General features: G+C 33.5%; 1 protein-coding gene across 2 annotated transcripts in view; it reads left to right on the top strand.

Annotated features, from left to right (window-relative positions):
- The window catches only part of LOC133181766 (neuronal acetylcholine receptor subunit alpha-10-like), a 47,873-nt gene extending 22,902 nt beyond the window's left edge, over positions 1-24,971 (top strand). The window contains exons 2-6 of one of the 2 annotated variants that reach the window (XM_061316352.1): positions 8,754-8,899; positions 20,811-20,855; positions 23,221-23,330; positions 23,433-23,968; positions 24,327-24,971. In XM_061316352.1, coding sequence (XP_061172336.1) covers positions 8,754-8,899; positions 20,811-20,855; positions 23,221-23,330; positions 23,433-23,968; positions 24,327-24,877 — 1,388 coding nt within the window. In that variant the 3' untranslated portion in view covers positions 24,878-24,971. Of the gene's footprint in view, positions 1-8,130; positions 8,704-8,753; positions 8,900-20,810; positions 20,856-23,220; positions 23,331-23,432; positions 23,969-24,326 lie in introns of those variants that run through there. The other variant, XM_061316353.1, reaches the window with a different exon arrangement.
- The last annotated feature ends 51 nt before the right edge of the window (positions 24,972-25,022 follow it).

Here is a 25,022-nt window from a genome sequence, read left to right as displayed (position 1 = left end):
ACAAGCCTGCACCTTTTTTAAATTAAGAATGTTGCTAATGTTTAAAACGTCTATACCTTTGTTAGCAAATTTAAGCTTAGGAATCGACGTGTTGCTTTGGAATTGTTATTTTTATGTAACGTGGCGGTTTGAAGAGTTTGTCTTTGGCAACATTCATAATCTAGTGTTGAACAATTCAAGTAATGACTTGCTTCAGCTTCTTCAGATAATCCATTTAAAGGATTCAAGATCTGACAGAGTAGAGTTTAGTGCGAATGTGATGTAGACCTAATTGTTTATTGACGAATCCAATGAAAACATCGTGTATCCTTTAGGTTTCCAAATTTTCGAGACACCCCATATTCGCGAGATCATTTGGTATTTATATACGAAACGAAATTTTCACGAATTCTGGTACATAATTTTTAATAATAAATATACGAGAATGGAATTTTCGATAGCAGACAGTATCACGAAATAACGCAAAAATTCAGAAGTTTTTTTGAATAAAAAATAATTTACAGTATTTGGCTTTTTGTATGAATTATACAACTAAATAAGTGTATTATAAAAATTAATGTATCAATGAGACTGAACTCGAATATCAAACATACCAATCACCTTTAATCGGATTTTGGCTTTTATCAGCATCGAAATCTATTTTTTTTTTTTTAGATATCTTTAGATTATGTTCCCTCTTGCAAGAAGTAACCAATAATGTCTATTTTGCTAAAATGAAAAAAAAAATATTATCTTCAAAGATTATACATTTTTTTCAGTTCATGCTGTGTATTCTTTTGGGGTTGTTTATTTGTTTTACTCCACTTGTGTATAAATATACATATATGTTGCACGTAAGTTAGCCAATACACCCCATTTTGTTCGAAGTAAAATCCACTCAATGGATTGATAGTGCCTGTCGTCGCTTCTATTTGCCTCAACAATTTTGTTCTACTGTAGGAGACCTTCAAACTTTACACATACTGAATATAAATAGGGATCAAGGGATTTAAATACCGTCTTTTGGGTGGCATAGTCATTCACTTTTGACCTTAACATAAATAAAAAAAAATAATGATGTGTGTTAAGATGACCTTTTCTGATAATCGTCTTTTTTTTTAATTAGCCTACAGTTAATAAGGATGAATTGTTTTCTATACTGTCATCAGATTTTACTTGACCTTAGTGAATGATAAGTATTAACCTCTGTTTTGGGTAACCTATCATAGCTCGTCTTCAAATTCCATGTATAGATGAACTATGATGCAGTATCTTAATTATTAGATGTAATTGTATGTTGACCTTTATTATGGAACAAGTGTATGTATGGTGCACAGGAGTTCGCGTACCTATCAATTTAACCAAAATTTTCAGTAAATAAAAAAAAATACGTAATACCTATAATAATAACACAAGGAGTGCAACGCATTCCAGGTCACCGGGGAACCGCTCCTTTAATATCGAGGCTGCCGCGCAATCAATTTTCAATCGAAAATTATAAAACACAAACCATTCTTTTCAGAAGGAACCATTCTTTATGTCCGTTAATGCATATGATTTGAAATGCCTGTTTAACAACAGTAGCAGTGACATTTCTCAACGACTTCGCTCAAACGTTGGTTGTCCGCGACGCCATTACGTGACGTTATATTGGGTGCGTTGATTTACCCAAAAAGAAAAAAAAATGCCAGAGATGAATAATAATATGGAAATTTAGATAATTTAAGGTCATGTACGATATGAATCTTCTACAAACCAATTCAACAGTTCTCCGTTTTTAAATACGGGTGTAAATAATGTGAAGAATACAACGTACAAAATGATACATATAAGAAATCAAAATGAATTACATGTACTTCCAGTAGACAAATGATTTGAACGTAACAGGGAAATGTTTTGAGCAGTGTCTTTCTCCTAAAAGATAATTATCATTTCCTTTTGACATTTGAAACATCATTTCAAAAAATGCTTTGGGCACTTTTTGATATTCTTGCATGAAGTGTGCGAGGGTCTGTACATGTATGTGTAAAATGAATTATTTAATAATGTAACACTGCATGCATGTGAACAAAATTGTGAGTGATAAAGTTCAATAAAAAAAAAAATCATATATCCCCCCAATAAATAAAAGTAAAATGGAAGCGCAGCACGTCCAGCGATTGAACAACCCTTGAATATCGACCCCCCCCCCCCCCGACAACTTGTACGTAAATACATCCCACATATATAGATACTTATGAAATGGACTCCTTTTTCTTGTTAAAACAACAGACAAATAATGATCAGAAAAGCTTACTTGAGCCTTCTGCCCAGGTGAGCATGAGCACAAATTATAAGTGTTACGTTTTTTTTAAAATAAGTATTTAATAAGTTTTTTATTTACTGAAAATTTCGTTACACTTGATGGGTACGCCATCTTCCGCGATAGTACTGATTAAATTCTCAAAGTATACGATTGTTGAATAATCTTTTCGTTCTTCTTCTTCTTTTTTTTTTTACTTTTCCTCGCCAAAATTGAAGACACATGAACTTGGATTGGACCCCCCCCCCCCTTCTACTTCCTGCTTTCAAGTTTTTTTTAACACCTTAAACGTAATCTAGTATTAATATATGCTTAATTTTTAACATTTTACATTGAATAAATTCAATAAGGGTTGGAAAACATATACCCGTTCAATGTCTAAAAGGTCAAGACAACAAGGAGTACTTTAGTATACTTAAGTTAATAATCAATTATAAAGATTCACGGGCAATTTTTTTTTTTTTTAGTATTTTAGAATAAAAATGAAGATGACGTCAGCCCTCAAATTATTCACATATTTTTCTATCTATACATAAAAATTTAGATTTATTAACCCCCCTCGCCTAATGCCCCACAAATCTTTTAAATACCACTGCTAACTTATTATGTAAAATGTTTCAAATATTTTATATAAATCATATTTCACAATAGACAAACAAGTACTCGTATTACAAATTAAAGGCTTACTATGGTATCATATTGTATATGATTGTTCATTTCAGGCATTATATGTTCCTTTTGGGTAAAGCGATGCGCCTGTATTACGTCACGTAATGGCGTCGCGGACAACCAACGTTTGAGCGAAGTCGTTGAGAAATGTCACTGCTACTGTTGTTAAACAGGCATTTCAAATCATATGCATTAACAGACATAAAGAATGGTTCCTTCTGAAAAGAATGGTTTGTGTTTTATAATTTTCGATTGAAAATTGATTGCGCGGCAGCCTCGATATTAAAGGAGCGGTTCCCCGGTGACCTGGAATGCGTTGCACTCCTTGTGTTATTATTATAGGTATTACGTATTTTTTTTTATTTACTGAAAATTTCGGTTAAATTGATAGGTACGCGAACTCCTGTGGTATGGTGACATGCCACTTATAAATGCAGTAAAATAGATGCTTGAGTTTCTGATTGACAATATCTATGTGGTTTTTGGAGACCAGGTCTTCCAACAATCTTTTGGAATTCCCATGGGTACCAATTGCGCCCCGTTATTAGCCGACCTTTTTTGTATTCATATTAAGCAGAATTTGTTCATACTCGTATCTTATACGAGAAAAGAAGAAAACACTTGCTGTGGGCTTCAACTCGACATTTAGATATATCGACGACATATTGTCAATTGACAATGGTTATTTCCATTCTTATGTCGATACGATATATCCCGGTGAGCTTGAAATAAAAGATACCACAGAGTCTGACACATCTGTTTCATATTTGGATATTTTACTAGAAAAAGACGTAATGGTAATATAAAAACCAAGTTTTATGATAAACGTGATGACTTTTAACTTTTCAATCGTCAACTTTCCTTACTTATGCAGTAATATACCTTCATCACCTGCATACGGGTTGTATATCTGTCAGTTGATTCGATATGCAAGAGCATGCTCTACGTATGGACAATATCTAAAACGAGGTAAGTTATTGACAAACAAGTTGATGAAACAAGAATATCAGCAGTCTCGTTTAAAGTCATCATTTCGGAAGTTCTATGGTCGATACAATGACCTTGTCAGCAAATATCATGTATCATTAAGTCAAATGCTGACTGACGATTTTTATACTAATTGTTAGACCATTATTTACACACTGAATTGTCAACGGATTTTTCCGTTATTTCCCGATTATGACAAGGAGTACAGGGCGGGGGTTGACTGGTCGACAGGGGATGCTCACTCTTCCATGGCACCTGATCCCACCTCTGATGTTTTAGAGGTTCGTATTTGCTCTGCTCCAAAATTATTTTTTTTTTGTTTAATGGACTTTTGAGCTTGAATCCTGTTCGTTATCTCCATATATTTCATGCAGCTGTAAATGCCCTGCAATATTATTAATTACTTAATTAGAGTCATTTTTTGTCAGATAGCCTGAACGAATAAATCTTATCCCAAAATGCAGGTATGTTTTAGTAATTAGGAGAATTTCACCTTGAAAATTGTATGGAAATTTTTGTAGGGTGTTGTGACTATGATCATCACTGTTCACTCTATATAAATGTAATCTAGCAGGTGGAACTCAAATGAAAAATTGGCATGTTGTGTTCTTGTCAACTATTGATAAGACACTCAATATTCTCATAAATATTTACCTTTCTGGATAACTTACGGGTCCACACAGGCTGCTAACATCAGAGCGCCATTGTCTGAAAATCCTTGACTTTCTGTCATGTTTAAAATCCGATCACGTGGAAAACTGATTTGGTAAATGAGGTTTTATAGTAACTGACAAACATCTATCATTGCATGTCACCATCCGACCATGTTTGTAAACATGCCTCCTGTGTGACTTTCCATGCAGGAAAGATGCATCAAGAAGGAGATTTTGATTTTCTAAGATTATATACGAGTTGCATGTTTTAAGGTTAATTTTATTTACTAACATTAGCTGATATTCAGCTATGAAAATCATCGTTCTTTGTATTTTCAACGTAAATTCAATACTGTCTCTATTTTTGAATGACAGACAGAAATTCAAATAATCATTCTTCAGAAATTTACCCTTAGAGGAAATAATTGTGTTCGGCATTTGTAAAGGTCTTTCATAATAATGCTTATTACTTTATTTAAGTATGTGCTACATTTAATGGACAATGTCCTCTACATTGTCTGACGTGTCTAGAGCAACTATGACCTAAGGTTTTGGTGATGACTTGGGGTTTGTGTGTGAGCATGGTCTAGTACATGTATTTTCATGGCCGTAGTAAGAATTATGATTTTAACAATAGGCTAAAGTTGATTCATACGTCATCCCGGAATCATAAATTAGACATATTAAAAATTGTATATAAGTCAGAAAGTGCAAAATAAAAATCTTGGAAAGATAAAAATCACCAGAATACTGTTATAATATTGATATTAATTTAATTGCAGATTTACTTCTTTATACAGTGGATATAGCTCATAAGATATCGTTTTCTTATTTTCTATCTAGCTTGTAACACGAGCTTTCAAATAGCACACCCGGATTGGGTGTAAATTTGCTTACACCCGACTTGAGCCGGGAGTAAATAACGTTACGTCACAATGCATTTTCTCTATCACAAAAAGCAAATAACATGCCGTCACGATGCATTGTAGCACGTAGATCTTTAATTTCTAAAATAGCTTGAAGCACCATTGATTGGACTTGGGTTAAGGTCAGACGATCACGGTCTTCAAATATCTTTTTTGCAAATCTTCGTAATGTATGAAAAATATTCAAACTTTCAATTACCTTCTGACTTCTTAGCAGGTTTCTTATTGTCTTAAAATAATCGAAACACTAAAAAGTGAGATATTGACAAATAAAGTTTTTCCCAAAAGGATTATATAGGAAACATCATCCTCTGGTATCTTGCACAAATGCCTGGTAAGGTACCTCAATTTTTTTTTTTAGGAAACGTGTTAAAGTATTAGTACTTCAATGACAAAATCTTGAAAAAATTATATGTTATTGAGGAACGTATTGTCTGTCCTTAAGTTCAAGATCTAGTAAATGATTTTAGACTGTCTTTTTGGTGCTATATCCATTATGACTTCACAATTTAAACTTTCTTTTTTTCCCGTACTTTACAGTTCTAATAGAATTATGTTGAAAATAAGTATTTTCCCGGGATTCAATTTGTTTTTCATTGAAAATAACAGTTTAAAATATGATTTTTCGTCTTGTTTAGCTATAAATTATGCCCCGGTACACTTTATTTGTCCAAGCTGTAGTTATAAAACATCATTAAAGAAATTTATTTCTCAAATTTGAGAAATCTGTAGGCTCCTTTCATTGACTACATCTTGACCTTAACAAAGTTTATTTGGTTACACAGGAAATAAATTCGTTATCCAGGATTATCAAGGGTGTACGGGGATTTACCCCAGGCTGTATTCCATTCCTACACCCTTCGACCTTCGGCCTCAGGTTGTATGGAATAAAACCCGCGGTACATTCTTGATTGAACCTGGATAACTAATATTAATATATAAGTCACCGGGTTCACAGGTGTGTGAAAGTCAGTCAATATATCTGGTCTCATTAGTTCAGTTGTTAGAGCGATGCTTGGTATGCCAGATCCCCCGGGTTCGAGTCCCGGTTGAGACTTGATATTCACCACCTGTGACATTTGGTGCCAAACGTACAAACCCACTATTCCCTTGGAACATGCTTCACGCATTTTCTTAACTCATAGAATTCGAGGACGAATTTCTACGTAGTGGAGGATTATGTCATCGGATTCACAGGTGTGTGTGACACATTGTCTATTTATAGTCCCTATATAATCTACATGTATACAAACGCAAACACATCTTCTCTGGGTTTGAAGTCGTATTCATCAGAGGAACAAGGCGTGTGCAGCGGGGATTGTGACGTCATAAACGACACAGAGTCCATAATAGTATGATATCCTTGGTTGTGACGTCACAATAGTTTTTGCTTGAAATTGATGAAGTGGATTCAAATGTATACAAACCGTGTGAATCATGTTATAGCTACGTGTAAAACTTACGCCAAAGCTCTGGTACAGAAAATACACAACTCGTAACGTTTGATGAAAATCATACCCAGTGGGAGATTTTATAGTTATTTCTGGAAGTAAAGATATTCTACTTCGAATTCATAGTAATCAAGGGTCATTTTCAGATCACATTTAATACATGTAGGTGTTTTAGGCTTGGCTTAATCTATGCCTGTAATCCTCTCTAATGTGAGATGAAATTATACAGTAGAGCATTGGTAATCCTAACCCCAATAATCTGGACACTTCACGTAACGAAATCTGGGGGGAACAATTTATATCTATATATACCAATTATATTTCAGTAATCCAGTCGGACGCTTCTTTATCCGGATTTACTCGGGAAGACAGGCGTCTGGATTAACGCTGCGCGACTGTAATTGAGAATCATGTCTGGTTTTAATTATGATGTTTTAAATCATAATGTGTTTTGTTCATGCTATGCACAGAATTTCTAGTGATACTAGTGCGTTTGATGTGCTTTGTCAAATATATGCCCATTAATTCGCAAAAACATACTGAAAGTGTTAAATCACAGTTACGGGATTTTAATCCAGTTTTATTCTTTGCCTTTTATTATAGGTATTTTAAGGTTTTATGCAGGGTTTAAATGAAATAAGAATATAAGATTATCTATAATACACTACAAAGTTTTTAAGGGGAGCGGGGGCATTATTAAAATTGAGACAAACAATGTAACTAATTATATAGTTTATTATGATACTTGTAACAAATAATTTGATTGTGTTTACAATTGGGAAAGATTAACTCGGTTCCTGAAGACATTACAATAGACATTCCGTAAGCCATACTGCTGTTCTCTGTTTAATTGATCCCGAAATTTATTCATTGCTATCTCTTCCTGTCTTCTTCTATGATAGAATGCTGTTTTAATTCAAAAGCTATTGAGTTCATGTTTTTCAGAGTTGTATTTTATCCCGTTCGATTGTGTTCCATTGATGCCGGCGTTTCTTTGTATTTTTCATTAGAGTCTGGTTATCATTTTTCTCTTGTACTGGCTAGATGATTCTAATTCCTTAGTGCACCTTACATTCGGTTTGTCTAGTGTTTAATGAAGTACATACAATTAATTACCCAGCATAAGACATTCTTATCTTTTTATCTCTGTGTCCGAGGATTTGATTGGTAGTCAATAAACCGATTGTTGCCTCGCGCGCACACCACGTGCTTATTGGTGATGAGTTTTGATGTAGATGAGTTACGCTAAAATCGTTAAGGAACCTGCTCAAAGATTTGTTTACCTGTATGATAAGGAACTCCAATTAAAAACACTCAGATATGTTCTCGCCTGCTGGTCGATAAATCTGCTAGGATGCCGAGATCTCCTCGTTTTTCATACCTTTCAAAAAGTTGCGCTTAATTTTTATAAACATGATCATGGAGCAGAAGGATCGGATGCTTCGTAAGACAAAATGACATGAATAATGCCGAGAGCAACCGAATATCAATAAATATTAAAACTAAGACTTAAGTACCTCTGATGGGAATAATATTTGTGAGTGTTAAGGATGCCTATTCTGGCCTTTCTGTGGCTGTCTTTGCTTCCTTTGATGTCTGTCGGTGTGATACCAGACGAACAACGCTTACTAGAGACTTTACTGTCGGACTATAACCCTGCCGCACGTCCTGTCTTTAATGCATCACATATTCTTCTTGTTAAATTTGGAATAACACTGGCTCAAATATCAGATATGGTAAGATTTTTTTTTTTTTTTTTTTTGTAATTTAATTTAATTTTTTACAGCTGCACTTGTGAAAAAAATACCTGATGAACAGGGACTGTTGAAAAAAATCTTAAAAGACTATGACACTGCTGCCCGTCCAGTATATAATGCTAGCCACGTCATAACGGTCAAGTTTGGACTTACTTTGATACAGCTGGCGGATATGGTATGTATAATATCTCAGTAATTGTTCCAGGGTATATCAGATATTTATATTCAGATACATCTGAAACTGGAACTACATTTGAACTTTGCGTCACATATTCTGTGTTTAGTACTCTTCAGTTAGGACCAGTACAATCAGCGAAGTGTGCATGTATTTGGAGCTTAGCATTCCTCTGCTAAAATAGACTTGTTCATTAATAAGTAAAGGTAAAGACGATGTGCAATGTCAGAAAAAATGAATTAATAATTTTTTCAATTGTTTATTAAGAAAGTCACATTTTTGTTGACTATTAAAGAAAAGCAAAACAAAAATCAGAAGAGAATTGATATATTTTTGTTTTCTGTGTTGTCATTGACGTAAACTGGAATTAAAAGTCTATTTATAAGCAACATTTTTATAACAATAAACATCTGCATGGGAAAAATTATTGCAGTCTGAAATTATTGATATTCGAGGCAAAATTGATAGAATGCAAAATTTCAATTCACGATATTGTACGCTCAAGTTGTTTGCTTCATTAAATGTATTTTCCGTGGGTTCCCGTCGTCGGGATTTTGCGGTAATTAGACTCTCCGCTACTGTCACTTCATGCAGTAAGTAGCAAAGGGACACAGAGGGTCCGTCTGGGATTAATTCTAGTAATTTTGTATTAAGAAATAATAGATTTCTCTGTAATATAAAATATTGACGGTCCAGGAAAGATGGAGAGGATACGTGCGTGAGGTGTTTTAATTACGGAATGATGTGTTTCAAAGACAAACATCATCTTAGCGAAAAGATTTCAATATAAATGTATTATTTCAGTTCAGTGAAGTGCTATGGATTACTTTTCAAAGTAAATGAATGTCTTTTTTCCTGTGAAAGCTAATGAAGGAGTATTGTTTTTCTCTGTTTTCTTCGCATGTCCAGAATACTAAATATCTCTTCACGAAAAACTACAAAATACAGTTATATTGAGTTTATTTCCACGAAATTCTAGACATTTCTCAGCGAAACATTATTTTTTATGTGGAAACAACATTCATTTTTTTTAAGGCAACAGGAGAACTTCTTTTTTTTTTGAAAGATTACTATCTTAAGGAGATCTTTTATATCTAGCAAGAAGAAAATCGCCGATTTACTGAAATGCCGTTGTTTATACGGCCAATTTTCTTTCGGTAGACAATATCCAAATATCTTTCTCTGATTTTTATGCTCAGATCGGGGAGCAGGGTGTTTTCGTCCTATCTGTCGTTCTATCTGTCTACTTTAATTTGTTTTGAATCGCAGAATAGATTAACTCGTCAAGTTTGGCACGCATAATTAACTATTAATGAAGACATAAAAAACCTGAGTTAATATATTAATAATTTAATACTGGATCAGCAAACCACTCTGGATCAACCCTAGGTTTGTGTTTACCGGGATCGAGGTACCATAAGTAAACGTCGGGATGATCCAGACTAAACCATGTACACGGCCGAGATGTCAGGCAATATATTCGAAAGTGTTCATAGCATATTTAAGCATTTGATAGATAACGGCGCCGGCATCATTGTTTATACTTTGTGTAACAGTTTGTACTTCGTGAGTTTCGACTGGGCTTAGGGCTAACAGTGCAAAGTATCCGAACAGTCGATAAAATTTAAGGGGGAAAAATTCAGCGATAATACAACACCACATACATTGTATATACCACCATACATGTGTGACAAAAATGACTGTCAATGATTTGCATTTTTCCTGCTGATGTTGCAACTTAATTTCATATTATCAATTTCTGTATATCTGTAATATTAGATTACAATCTTGTCAAATACAGTTGCATAACTTAAGTGTGACGTACATTGTAGGCTGGAAGGTGATGGGTTTGACCTATAACATTAAATGGCAAATTGGAATTTCAGTTAATCCAATAAATTTCGCATAATCATATAAATATCATTGTTCGTATCACAACTTGGCCACGTTCGGGGGCATTTGTGTTTAAGAAACACTTTAATTTCAATTTTGTCTTTCCTCTGTGAAAAATTTCTGATTTAATGTGTCTATTTCTTTTCTGTTCATTTTATGAAATTTCATTAACTCTGCAATATAATAAACTTTCGTTCTTTAGAGAATATACTTGTATAACAAATGTGATCATTTGTCCGGTTCCCTATCACAACAAATTATGTTTTTAAAAAAATCCCACACAAGCAGACTTATAGCCATCAAATTTATTCTTCCCTTATGCCTTTGTGTGTCAATACTCTTTCTTGTCAGATATGAAGTTGTTATAAATGCATCAAACGCGCTTTCATGTGGTAATTATCAATAAATTAACGATACATCACGAATCTGATGAAGAGCATTTCTGTGTTTAGCGTATCCGGAAACATGAGGTCTCTCTTCTCTAGAGATAATCCGAATTTTCGCTATCTCCATCAAACAGTAAAAAACAACTTTGAATATCTTCACAAGTGTCATTCATCCGCATTCTTTGTCCCTGATAAAAAGCAAACATTTAAAATAATCGTATTTGTGCATCAGTAAACCATTTTAATCATTTTGTTTTACTGTGTTTTGCTTTTGCGAACGCGGAAAACGTGAGCATTTTCGACAAAAGGAGACACGTGGTTTGTTGTCTTTTAATGAACCTAGATGTATGTAACATGCTTTTAAAAATTATGTAATTAAATTAATTGCAAATGTAGATTGCATTATCGTGACATTGTGAACGTGTGAAAATGAGATAAATAAATGTTCTGATTTTATCGCCTTTATCCAGTACTATCACTTGCTGGATATGTTTTATATGACGCACTAGGCTTTCTGGCGCCTCGTCATGTCATACATGTTAGACAGTCGGCAGAAGAGCGACAAAGTTTAGAAACCAATCTTCCCGAAAACCACTGGGCCAGAATAGACAAAACATATGTGAAAGCTTTCTTAATGAATATCCATTATACATATAATTTGGCTTTGATTTTAATGATTTTATGAAGGAAATCTAATTTTTAATTAAAATACACAAAATTTTAGCATACCTTGCAAAATTTGACAGAAACTTGACAATTCTATACATGAATAAAGCCATTATCACAGTGAGTGTTTTCCCTCTTATCAGAGGGTCAGTGAACTTTAAGCTTTCTATCTTGGTCCCTAGAGATAAGGTAGAACTGCAAAAGGGGGAAATTTCACAGGAAGAATCCTTTAAAATCGTTTCTTAGAACCATTAAGTCAGAAAAGACAAAATTTACGTGAAGGCCTCCGTAATATACATGTAGTACAGATTTCATATTTGTTCAAATTATAGCCCCAAGGGCAAAGATTGGGCCACAGGAAATGGTCAACGTTTTACATTGGAAGAAATGGGAACATATTTTAGATCTTTTTAAACAGAGAAAGTATATATAGACCGAGGTCCCATGTAGATGCTTGCACAAAATATCCCTCACTGTTTAATGGCCGTAAGTGCCGAATACAAGTTTGAATTTGCTGTCTTTCGCCATCAGTTGGTGGCGTCTCAACATGAGTGAAATATTCTCGCAGGAACGTAAAACAAACAAAAACAGCAGGGTCAAGATTAATGAGCGTCTTGTCCCATGGGCCTCTTTGCTTTTCCGTCGACTGTCTAGGTTAAGTAACATTGCGCTAATAAAATAATGCATACTGAACTAAATACAAAATAATGGGATCGGTTATTTCAACGATTTTATGTTATAACTATTATGAATTCCAGCTCGATCTTCCATACTTACAAACGCACACACATGTGTACATCGTGAGACGTCGGATTACAAAGTATGAGATATGAAAAAAGTATCCATTGAGTGATATCCACTGGATAAAGGGGTAAACGTGTGATAAAACCAGTATAAGTTTCTTTATATCTAGTTGTAGATCAAGGATCATTGAATTATCATGTTGTAAATTTTGAATTTACTAGGGGGAGGTAAATGTTATCATGTTGTAAATTTTGCATTTACCTCCCCCTAGTAAATTCAAAATTTACAACATGATAGAATATTAGTTAAGCCCTGAATCAGAATCAAAGTAAGGCATATATGATCTTTGTACGGATATAATCATAAAATAAAAACCACAACACGCTCTTCAACATGTTATACCATTTTCGCATCCCTAATGTTAGAAGACTAGGGTTAATTGATTGTGTATATGTAAGTATTCGGGGAGCCGTAAATCGGTTTCCGGGGCATACGACGTGTATGTAACATTGTTTACATGTAACATTGTTTACGCATGAAACATTGTTTACATGTAACATTGTTTACGCTAGTGACAGTCGAATGATCCGAACAATCAGTATGCAGAAAGAACAATATATTACCAAGGGTTGAACTTCAAAGAGTATGTTTCCTATGACATGTATTTATGAATGTTTAGAGTATTTTTATCAGCTTCCAAAAGACGGTTATCAGAAAGAATTGGTTGAATTTAATCAGAAGAGTCGAATTAGTGAAAAGTATAAAGTTAACTAAAATGTAACACATGAGGACTAGCTCCTCTCAAGTTTTATTAGCGTAGTTCAGCGAATGATCAGCAAGATATATCTTCACCAGAAATTGTTTCTTATCCGTCCTTATAAAATCCACAATGGTTGTTCTTGCGTTATATTCATCAGCACATTGCCCCAGCTAACAGACGTTTCCTACGTCCACCGCGAAAGAGTTTCATTAAGTAAAGTATTCACGATATCAAGTATTCAATACGTTTGGCAAATACTCTATTAAGGTTGTTTTTAATGCAAAGAAAACTTGATTACTACTAGTAATTGATTTATAACTCTAATACCAGCGTCAATTTATTCATTGTTTTTAATTATAACTTTTTATATATAAGAGTATTATACAATCTTATCCATTGAAATCAGACTTTGGACATCACTGGATTTAAAAAAAAATCCATGTAGATGTATTCCTGGGTTTTGATAAATGACCACTTAATCTTTCAGTATGATTAGATTATCTAAAACAAATAACTTAATGCGATTCATTTAGTAATTTTTGAAGTTGTATATCACATGAAATTGGTCATAAAATGAACATAAACAACGAAAGCTTTGACATGAATTGACCAAATAATGGTCAATAGTTTCTTTAATGAAGGATTTTTAAAAAAAAAAAAAAAAAAGGGGGGGGTGTAAAATATTTCCACCGCTTTCTGTAGTAAAATTTGTGTGTGTGTGTGTGTGTGTGTGTGTGTTTTGTTTGTTTGTTTTTTTTTTTTTGTTTTTTTTTTTTGGTGTGTTTTACCAAAAGTATATTTTTCTTTTACTTTATGAATATTGATATAAATTCCAGGCTTTTTGACATCATAGACAGCTGCTTTTTCAATAAAAATTGAACTCGTAAATATACTTCCCTTGTCATTGGTCATTTGCAAATTTTGTTTAAAAACATACTGATTGTACACAACAGTATTCTGAAGTTGATATCACAAAGATGCTTTAGTTTCTGGTTGACAGTATCTATGCAGTTTTTTGAGATCATGTCTTCCAACAATCTGTTGGAATTGCCAAGGGTACCAATTGCGCCCCCTTGTTAGCAGACCTGTTTTTGCATTCATATGAAGCAGAATTTTCTACATTAAAAAGAAGAAAACAACTTGCTATGGCCTTCAACTCGACATTCAGATATTATCAATTAACAATAATTACTTCCATTCATATGTCGACTCGATATATCCCAGTGAGCTTGAAATAAAAGATACCACAGAATCTGACACATCTCTTTCATATTTGGTTATTTTACTAGAAAAAGACGTTAATGGTAACCTAATAACAAAGCTTTATGATAAACGTGATGACTTCAATTTTTCAATCGTCAACTTCCTTTAGTTGTGTAGAAATATACCCTTATCACCTGCGTATGGTTTTTTTTCTTCTCCCAGTTGATTCGATAAACAGAAACATGCTCTACGTATAAACAATTTCTAAAACGAGGCAAGCTATTGACAAGCAAGTTGGTGAAAGAGGAATATCAAGTCTTTTTTTAGGTCAACATTTCGCAAGTTTAATTTTCGATACAATGACTTTGTCAGCAAATACAATCTATCATTAAGTCAAATGCTGACTGACATTTTTTATGCTAATTGTTAGGTCATTATTTAGACACTGAACTGTCAACGGATATTTCTGTTTCCCTGATCATGGCAAGGAGCACTCGGCGGGTGTGACAGGTCGACAGGGGATGTTCACTCCTCCATGGCACCTGATCCCACCTCTAATGTTTTTGGAGGTCGTGTTTGCTCTGCTCCCGATTTGTATTGTTTAAATGGACTTTGAGCTTGAATACTGTTCGTTATCTCCATACTTCACTATATGTATATTTAAAAATAAGAAAGTCGTTGGAGTTTGATAACTTTCGAAAATTGGTCTGGTAGTAGGCGACGAAACATTGTTGGCAGTCCTTTGTTAACTTGCGTGTGGTACATGTATTATTATAGATATTGTAGACTTACCATGGCTACACGCAAATCTTTTTGATTATTAATTACATACAGATCGTGATTTACATGTAGTTAACATAGGCCAGTAGACTGGTTATACTTAACCCACTGGCATTTCTTCCTGTACTCATATATTTGTGCTTTTTGTACATAACTGATGGGCTGTTCGGGGGCGTATTTTTTTTCGTAAACGTTTTTTAGTGTACATTGTATCTTTTTAGATGTACTGCTATCTATGTATTTTAAATGCCGTTTCTTGGTGCTCTATTCCGAAATTGTGTTAACTGTACCAATTATCATATTTACATATACAATGTACATGTATATATTCAGACTGAGGTTACTCAGGAGAACAGTTTTACCGGCAGTTTATGTTTTGAAAGGTTTTATTCCTTTGCACCTAATTGAATATAATTATCCAATTGCTACAAAGTTTTTGGGAACAATTTCCCGAATTCCAGAATGAAATGGGTCATCGATATTCCTCGTGGGTTGCTGTCAATAGGTCAAATACAGTGTAGTTCAAAATAATTGGTTTTGCCTATTCATACCAGGTATTATGTGATACATGATGGAAGTATGCCTTGATATGAAACTCTGTATGAAATAGCAAAGGGATCACTGTGTCGAACCATAGGGTAGCAATTAAAAGCAATTAGTAAAATATGAACCCCCTAATACCACCCTCTACCTCTTTGAAAAGGTGTTACATGAATGCTGCCTCACACCTCTGCACGTGGCGATGATGCTCCGTGCTTCTTTCATCGACATGCCTTCAGAATATGTTTCAAATATCATAATCTGTATCAGGTTTGTATAAAAAAGCTCCAGGGAACCCCTCTATGTCAGCAAACAGAGGAAGATTCTTGGCACTTTACATATTTTTATGTTTCTAAAAACTTTAAGGTTATGTTTTGGTTTAGTAACTGATCAGATGTCTTGGTGTAATTAATGTAAGGCGGTCAGTCGAGGAATATCAAACATTCAGGAGATCAATGTAGAGTTGTCTAACTTAACATATGATTCCCTTTACTCTCTGAGCTTAACACATCTTGTACATACAGGGCTGGGATTCCTCAGATATGTGGTGATTGAATTTGATGGATTCAAAGTGTCAGAACAAGTATTGCAGGGTACTGGGATAGCTCTTTGTTTTATGTTGTGACACTGATATGAACTGAGTATATCATAATAGTCGTACAGAAAATGCGGTGAAAAGTTGATAATGCGGAATTATTTTCACCTCATAATAAATGACTCGAATCTCTTAATTGATACTTTATATATTATACTATTCATTTTGGAGTTCCTAGTTACTTTGTTTACCATTTTTGCACTTCAGTTCTTCGGACACTAAGATAAGTTGCGCTTTCATTTTAATTCTAATTCTCTTATGGTAGTTTAAAATGAACATTAATGTGATGTTTTTATCGAAACACATGGTTAAAGGGGAAAATGTGTATTTTGTATTCAACTTGTTTTATGCAGGGAATTTATGATTCTGATGGGAATATTATTTAAATGATCAATGCTTGCAGATCGTCTTAAATAGTAATGTATGTCCAATTACTCCAATTTACAAGATGGAGATCTGAGGGGAAAAAAAGCAGAGGCGACATTGTAGGGTTTAAAAAGAAATAAGGATAATCAGTAGACAATTTGTGTAATTACTATCTATCTCTAGAATTCAACAGCAACATCCTAAGCACTGCTCAAGGAGTTTGTGCTTAGGTGAGGGAAAATGGTCTCCACGTGAAATCCACGAGTCTGCGTAACGATGATTCATGATGATGATGGAGAACGCCATCAATCCGGAGAGCTTAGCACATGAAGAGGATGGAAATCCAATTTAAATTCCTAAAAATTTGGCAGGGATTTTAATCACCTTGACCCCTTCCGCAAAGGTTAAGACTCTACCGGAAATTATGTATTATTGACAGTCGATGTGATAGGCCCCATAAAATGGTATTACATTGAAATAAAATTCCTTTAAATGATATTTCGGTATGATTTTGGATGGATTAATTTATTCTTGCTTTAATTGAGATCATGATGTTAATGGATTAACCAAAAGCTTGTTGTGGAAATAACAAAATAACATAAACTGTCAATAAATCAGAAAACAAGTAGACCTTTTGATGAAGTACCGGTATACACATGTATCTGCCATTGATGAACAGATTTAACACAAGGATTGTTAAATAGCTGCGGGGAACTTTGGTTTTACCAATAACTAGATCGTCTCTTTACTGTAACTTTTGTTGATTTGTTGGTTTTATTGTCATCGATAACGATTTCAATTTGAAATAGAAAGTTTGACAGTAAGAAATATATTTCTCGAGTTTGCAGACATATATAGGCTTTTTTCGTTTAATTAGGCATCTCATGAACATCGATTTTCGTTTTCAAGATTCGGATATTGATTTTAGCATAAGACAATCCTTCGCATATTTTTGCTCAAGATGTTCCAAGAAAAATGTTTGTGAATCGCATAATGAAAAGCCCTTGTAACTTAACCATATCTTCGAAATTTTCATGAATATATGCACTATATAATGCAAGTAGATGTACCTGTATTTATAATTGACAATATCGTCTTTGGCAGTTTTATTCTTAAAATGAAATACTATTAGCCGGTACTTCTCCAATCTAAACAATTAAAATCTATCTTGATTTTGCATTTATTCTCCATTAGATATGCAGAGAAAGAAACGTGTAAACAGAGATTTACTTGTATGTAGAATTAACAAAGCCATCTGACAAAAAAATAATCACATCCGTCCTTTATTTTCCATGTGTAAGTAGACAAAAATGATTATAATTTGTATGTTATCATAATAATGCGTTTCGTAAATTGTTGATCTATATGAACTAATCGAAAGGAATCAGCCATGAGTCGTAAAATTGGTTAAAAGTCGTTTATTTTATGCTTTAGAGATGGTTCATGCAAAGCATACATCCACATTGCGTTTTCCGAAACAACTAATATTTAATAATGTCGGAATTAAACGGCTTGAAATTTCTTTGGTAAGTGAATATTTTTGATTGCATAGATTAAAGTAGGCGCCGTTCATGACACCATGTTGACATATTACTTGTCGAGTTCTTTGGTGAAAGATGCCACGTAAACTCTGGATTGTTTACAGAGAATCTCACCTTCCCTATGTTAGTTTTGTACGCATTAGATTTAGCAGATGATACTTTTCTATCATTTTCTTCAATGTATAAACATTCTAAAACCTCCTGGCATTCCGAAAATGAGTTTAAAAATTCTATTTATGCGATGAAAGATTGCATTAATGAGCTGATTTTCTAACATGGAGATAATAAGTAACAGAGTTTCGCTTCACTGATACAGAGATAAATACTAGTACGTACAATACATAAGGTCCTCACTGTTACATACATAAACTCCACAATACATCAAATAACAGGACGTTTAGACTCCACAATATCTTCACTGTTATTTGCATGTCTGAGAGGTAGAAAACATGCAGGGAATAGATTGGAAGTATCATCTTTGTCCAATCTCGCCTACAATCTAATACATTCATTATAGCATTAATTATTTGGCGGCAATTTGCTTCGTAATATGCAAACATGAAAGAAGAATCATTATTGAAAAGAAATAAAAACATGATAAAAGTGTACTTTAGGTTAGAATGATGAAAAGATAATCACCTCTTTTCAAATCACGTAAAACCGACTTATTTCATAAAGTGCAACTGACGCAAAAGTCTTACATTGTAAAACAAAGGTCATTGGCTTGTACTCACCAAAACCTTGTTCGAAAAGTCATGCTGATGGGTACGTAATAAGGGATAAGCTTTGTGACGCAATGAAAATCTGCTGTGGTGACAAAAATGCACTGTTGTAATGCATTAAAAGCAAAAATGTTTAAATTCAGCTTTGTTTTGGTACATTACAGATCAAAAGTTTTTAAGCAAGAGGCAGGTACACATCCATACATAAATATATGTATTCATTACAGATGAATTTTTGCACCAGCCAAAATCAAAAGCGTGAAAGATATGTAAATCCGGAAACTAATCAGTGTTGGATAGCCAGAATTAAGTGGTTAAGGAGCTAGTTAAGTCAATCTTGTTGAATTTATTTACAGAGCAGAAATATTTTGTGATTTTTTGGTTTCTCTTTTCCATGTGTTTAATAGCTTTCTCTGGATAATGATCTTGAAAATTTACTGTGAATTTCATCTTGGGGAAAGATTTCTCAGCTCAGCACCATAAGCTCAGAGGCCAATAAAAAAACATTCACTAGACATAAAAAGCCTACCAAAAACAATTTCTTGGTCCTCAAAGACAAATAAATCACATCTATAAGGAATATATCTAATTTAGTTTTAGTTTCTTGACTTTTTAAATGTCCCTTGCTGAATTGCTTTTATAGGTTTGCTTGTGTATCCATTGTTGGATTTATTTATTGGAAAAAAAGACTCTTTTGATCATTCGCTTCCCATTAAGTAAAAAACGGGAAAAAAAATTATCTAAACTTTACCGGATTTTCAGCAATTATTTCCCTTCTTAAAGTTTGATGACCTGGTAGAAGCTATAAATTGATATTGCGCAAGATACCGTATACAAGTTTCCATAGTTCAGTACTATTGAGTTTGTTTCAATTTTGAATTAAAATGTCAAACGCTTGTGAAACCTCTCTCTGAAGTTTCTCGCTCTCTCATTATCTACAACCTAACTAGCTGCAGAACTGTAGCTCGCTGGTCTGGAAAAATCGGGATGGAATACCAGAGAGCTACAGTGCCACCCATTTACACTTTTTTCGATGGGGTAGCTCTCTGGTCGCTACAGATCTGCAGCTACTAGCTTACGGTTGTACATCTTTGCACAGGGACGGAGTGAAGTGATCTCTGTGTGTGTGTGTGTGTGTGTGTGTGTGTGTGTTACATTATCTGCCAGCTCAGGTATTCGCTGACGGTTATACGATCTTTAAACAGGGTCAAATAAATATAAGGATTGATGAAAAACCAGCAGTGGACATTTGGCTTGATAAGTTAGTAACAGTCATATTACACCTGTATCCATATACTCTGGTTTTTCTGCAGAAGTACCCTATCGAAATGAAATTGTTGTATTTTATTCTTTAATACTGATTTTTTTTCTTTGCATTTATCTTTAGACTTATTTATCACATTGCAGATGTTCTTTTATGTTTTCCAGTCGTTGGATTTATCAATCGTCCATGTTTTTTTTTTAATTTTTTTCTTTTTCTTGCAAAAACTATTTGCAATCACAAATTGGAAGGAACCAATTTGCAATCATTTTTTTTTCCTTGTTAAGATATCGTCCATTTTTTTTTAAATTGATGAAACCGATAAAAAGAACATAATTTTAAATGTTTATTGTTCATCCTTTGTGATGCTGATGTGTTTTTCTAGATGTTATGATTTTAGTTATCAGTATTGTTTGATAAGAAATGACTAATGGTTTTTATTTCTTCCCTGCAGGACGAGGTCAACCAGGTGCTTACTACTAGTGTATGGTTAGAACAGGTATCTATCCATTTTATATATTCTAGTGTATGGTTAGAAGAGTTATCTAATCCATTTTATTTTTTTTTTCTAATAATGGCTGGTTGAACAGGTATTTACTCTATGTATTTCATTTTTTTTCAACCAGGTGCTAACTACTAGTGCATGGTTAGAGTTGGTATAAATCTGTTGTTTTTTTTTTCTACTAGTGTATGGTAAGAACAGGTATCTATCCATTTTATTTTGTCTACTTGTTTATGGTTAGAACGGGTATCCATCCATTTTGGTTTTTCTTATCACCATCTTGTTTTTGATGGGTTTTTTTACTCTACATTGTTGATCTTAAAAGCACTTACTGACTTACTGTATGTTTACTACTATTTTGAATTTATTTAAAATGGTGCCTATCACAAACAAAAAATATTGAAGTACATATATGTGTACGTAGATTCAAGCGCCCGATTTGCAATATACATTATTTTCTCAGAAACAAAAGTTCTCTAAAATCATCATCCTCGGTATTATCATTGTTATAATTACTGAACATTCTTAGATTTTCTTTGATCACTTTTAGGCATTTCCTTTGTGTCAATCAATTGTCAGGTAATATATATCAGATTTGATAACCAATTTTATTACGTAAATAACTATCTTATCTAAGGAAAAAATAAACAAATGTGAAGCTATTTTAAGCATTGGAAATGTTAACAAACTGAGATGAAAACATGATAAACTAAAATTGTAAGTACTATATTCTTCCTCTAATCATTAAAAGGGGCTCACAATTTCAATCTTTTTGCATTTAAACAAACACATTTTGTCCAAATTACATCATTGTAAGTTTTTTGCGGTTGGAATTAGCAATTAGTCATGATTTTCAACAGAAACTGGGTAATAAAAACCAGGCTTGTGTATGGAAACTTTTTTTCCTACATACCGTACTTAATTATTGTGAAACATTATATGAGGACCCATTCAAAAGCACATGTATTTTTACGAAAATGATGTTGATTTTCTTTATTTTGCCAATTATATATGCTTAAAAAAGAGATATTTCTGCCTCAGATATATATATATTGGTCGTTGCATATTCAAGTTCATAAAAATATTGTATTAGGTAAGTGATTATAAAACATTTTATTTAAATTAAAGGAGTGATCTACTGATTTTAAACAAATAATTTTTCTCATAAAAACGTAAAAGATATCACATTGCAATGTAACTCATCATAAAATACAAATTGAAATATTGGCACGAAACCTGATAATAACATTGTCCTAAGGTTTATCATATTTTTTTATTATAGCAAAAAAAAATTTAAAAAGTGTAACACCCATTTTAAATAAGATTTTTAATACCCTTGCATCATCAAATAACTTGTCAGTAGCCTGCATCATTTTGGAAATTGTTCGGACATGGGACACTGTTCAATCAGTTGTGAAACATAAATCCCATGTGCAGTTGATAATGGTATATTGCTACACAAGTAAGTGACGTTCACGGTAGAAAAGTTGAAGTTTATCTTAATGTTATTAGTTTTTCCATCAATGTTTAATTTCTCTTCTAAAAATCCAAATATGAAATAGATATGTCAGCTTTTGGTGTCTTTTATATCGAATAGTGAAGAGTCAAGTTTCCTAAAAATCGAAACGCGGTGGAAACCTATGGGAATCGTGACATCAGTGGTTTCCGTATAGTTGCTTTTTTTTTAAAAAAAGAAAGCACATAGTGCTTCCACATTGATTCTTCACTAGGAAATAATTGACCTGTGGTTTCCTAGCAGTTTTCCGAGAAGAGATCCTGTGGAAATTTATCTGGTAATTTCCGGTACGTTTTCTGTTGTGGAAAACTGTGGTTCCCCAAGATGGAAGCTTTGAAAAGGTCAATTTATTCTTGAAAGTAGGTCAAAGGTTAGGTTTAAGGTCTCAAAATCTGCAAAATCATTTGTTATGAAATATCTAGATGTTTGTATGTTGTTATTTTTCAACCTAATTTTACCTACGAAATATTTCAGTACTACCTTTGGTAGCTTAAAAATCGTATATCGAAATCTTCAGAGATATATATCAAAAGAAAAGGTACATTAAAGTTATAGTCATAGCCACAAGGTCAACAACCTTGAACCTTTTTTTTTTTTTTTTTGCAAAATCATTTAAACAAGCAATATACATACATCTATAGGTAACTTATTTGACCCTTCCTCTTATGATTCAGAAGACAAATGGACAGATAGACGTATGAAAAATTTATTTCCTAGGTGTCGTCCCGTTTTGCAGGTGACACCAAAAAATAAAAGAACTTCTATATGAGTGCTAGCCATATATACAACTAAATTAATTTGTAAAATATATTGTAATATTTGTACTTTATGTGTTGAATACTACAGGAATGGCAAGATGAACGCCTGATTTGGGATCCTTCAGATTATAATGGACTTGAGACTTTGCGTATGCCATGTGACAAAATCTGGCTTCCAGACATTGTGCTATACAACAGGTAATCTTTGTCGTTTAACATAAAGATTTCCACTGTCACAATTTTTTTTTCTGAATTTACAAGTAACTTACATTTTATAGATAAAAACTTTACTTTTATCAGTGCTGATGATTACACTTCGGGATATATGCAAAGTAAGGCAATGGTTCGTTATGATGGGAATGTCTTCTGGCCTCCTCCAGCTAAGTTCCGCAGCTCCTGTAAGATCGACATCACATTCTTTCCTTTTGACGACCAAATCTGTAAAATGAAATTCGGTTCCTGGACTTATGATGGATTCCAAGTGGATATAACAAACAGAACCGCTCAGGTCGACCTGTCAAATTATGTCTACAGTGGGGAATGGGAACTCATCTCAATTTATGGAGTTCGAAACGAGGTCATATACCAGTGCTGTAATATTCCATACCCGGATGTGACGTTTACCATAATCATGCGCAGAAAGACGCTATACTATCTGTTTAATATTATTTTCCCTTGTTTGTGGCTGACGATTTTGAGTTTACTTGGTTTCTGGCTGCCCCCTGACAGCGGAGAAAAGATCACACTTGGCATTACTGTCTTATTAGCTTTCTCTGTGTTCATGCTACTCATTGCTGAAAATATGCCAGCAACATCCGAATTTGTTCCTCTGATTGGTAATTATCATTTTAAAGAATGTCGTTAGTTACAATATCGGTATATTATTGGTATAATATCGGTATAGCTGTCAGTGACAAAGATAAAGTGCTTGGATACCTATACTATTAAATTACTGAATATTTCAGTTACCCTTTAAACATTTGTAGACAACTAACTAAAATGGCTAATGGATACTGTAATAGAATTTTATTTGAAGTGAGCAAGTCCCGAACGTTTTATTACCAAATCTGATAATGCAGAAATATCTGTGAACAAAATAAAGATGAGTACATATAATTTGAGACAAATTTCAGTTCATTCAAGTGTTTCAAGATATACAATGAGAGAATAACTAATGAACGCTTTACATTGCAGGTATTTATTTGACAGTGACAATGGGAATGACGTCATTATCCATTATTCTAACAGTGTTTGTACTTCAATTACATCACGTGGGTCCGCATCAGCGACCCGTGCCAAGATGGCTACGGTTTTTGTGTGTGGATATTTTAGCCAGATTCATGTGTATGAGACAGTCTCAGATTCCACAGCCGTTTGTTGATGAATTCCGCAAAGACGACATGTGTTTAACAACATTTTTTGAAAATGTCGAAAATGGAAACACCACGGGTACGTGTAATGGGAATTTGCAACAAAATTCCAATAACACAATTAATAATTACCAGAATGACAAATATCATATTGAAATGGATAAAGACAAAACACATCAAAAGATTACAAATCATTTAAAACTGTTAGTGGAGAAACAGGACTATGAGGAGAACCATCAGGGTATCGTCCATGAGTGGCAGTTTGTCGCTCACGTAATGGACAGAGTTCTTTTTTGGATCTTTTTATTTGCTGCAGTTATATCATCTATATTGATTTTAGTTGTACAACCTTTATTAAAACCCCCGCTACAGTGAACGCCAAATATTTCATTTTTCATGGCCATAAATATTCATTTACAAAGTAAAACGTGCACAAGGCGCCAATAAATAAACATTAAAAGCTTCGAAATATTCTCGAAAGTTTTTTTTATATATATAATCAATATAAAATCTAACTATA

Source organism: Saccostrea echinata, unplaced genomic scaffold (assembly GCF_033153115.1).
Source record: "Saccostrea echinata isolate AGI-Se365-2 ecotype Australia unplaced genomic scaffold, CSIRO_AGI_Sech_v1 ptg000009l, whole genome shotgun sequence".
NCBI classification, from domain to species: domain Eukaryota; kingdom Metazoa; phylum Mollusca; class Bivalvia; order Ostreida; family Ostreidae; genus Saccostrea; species Saccostrea echinata.
The sequence above is the reverse complement of the archived record's forward strand: the minus strand, read 5'-3'. Positions and strand labels throughout refer to the sequence as shown.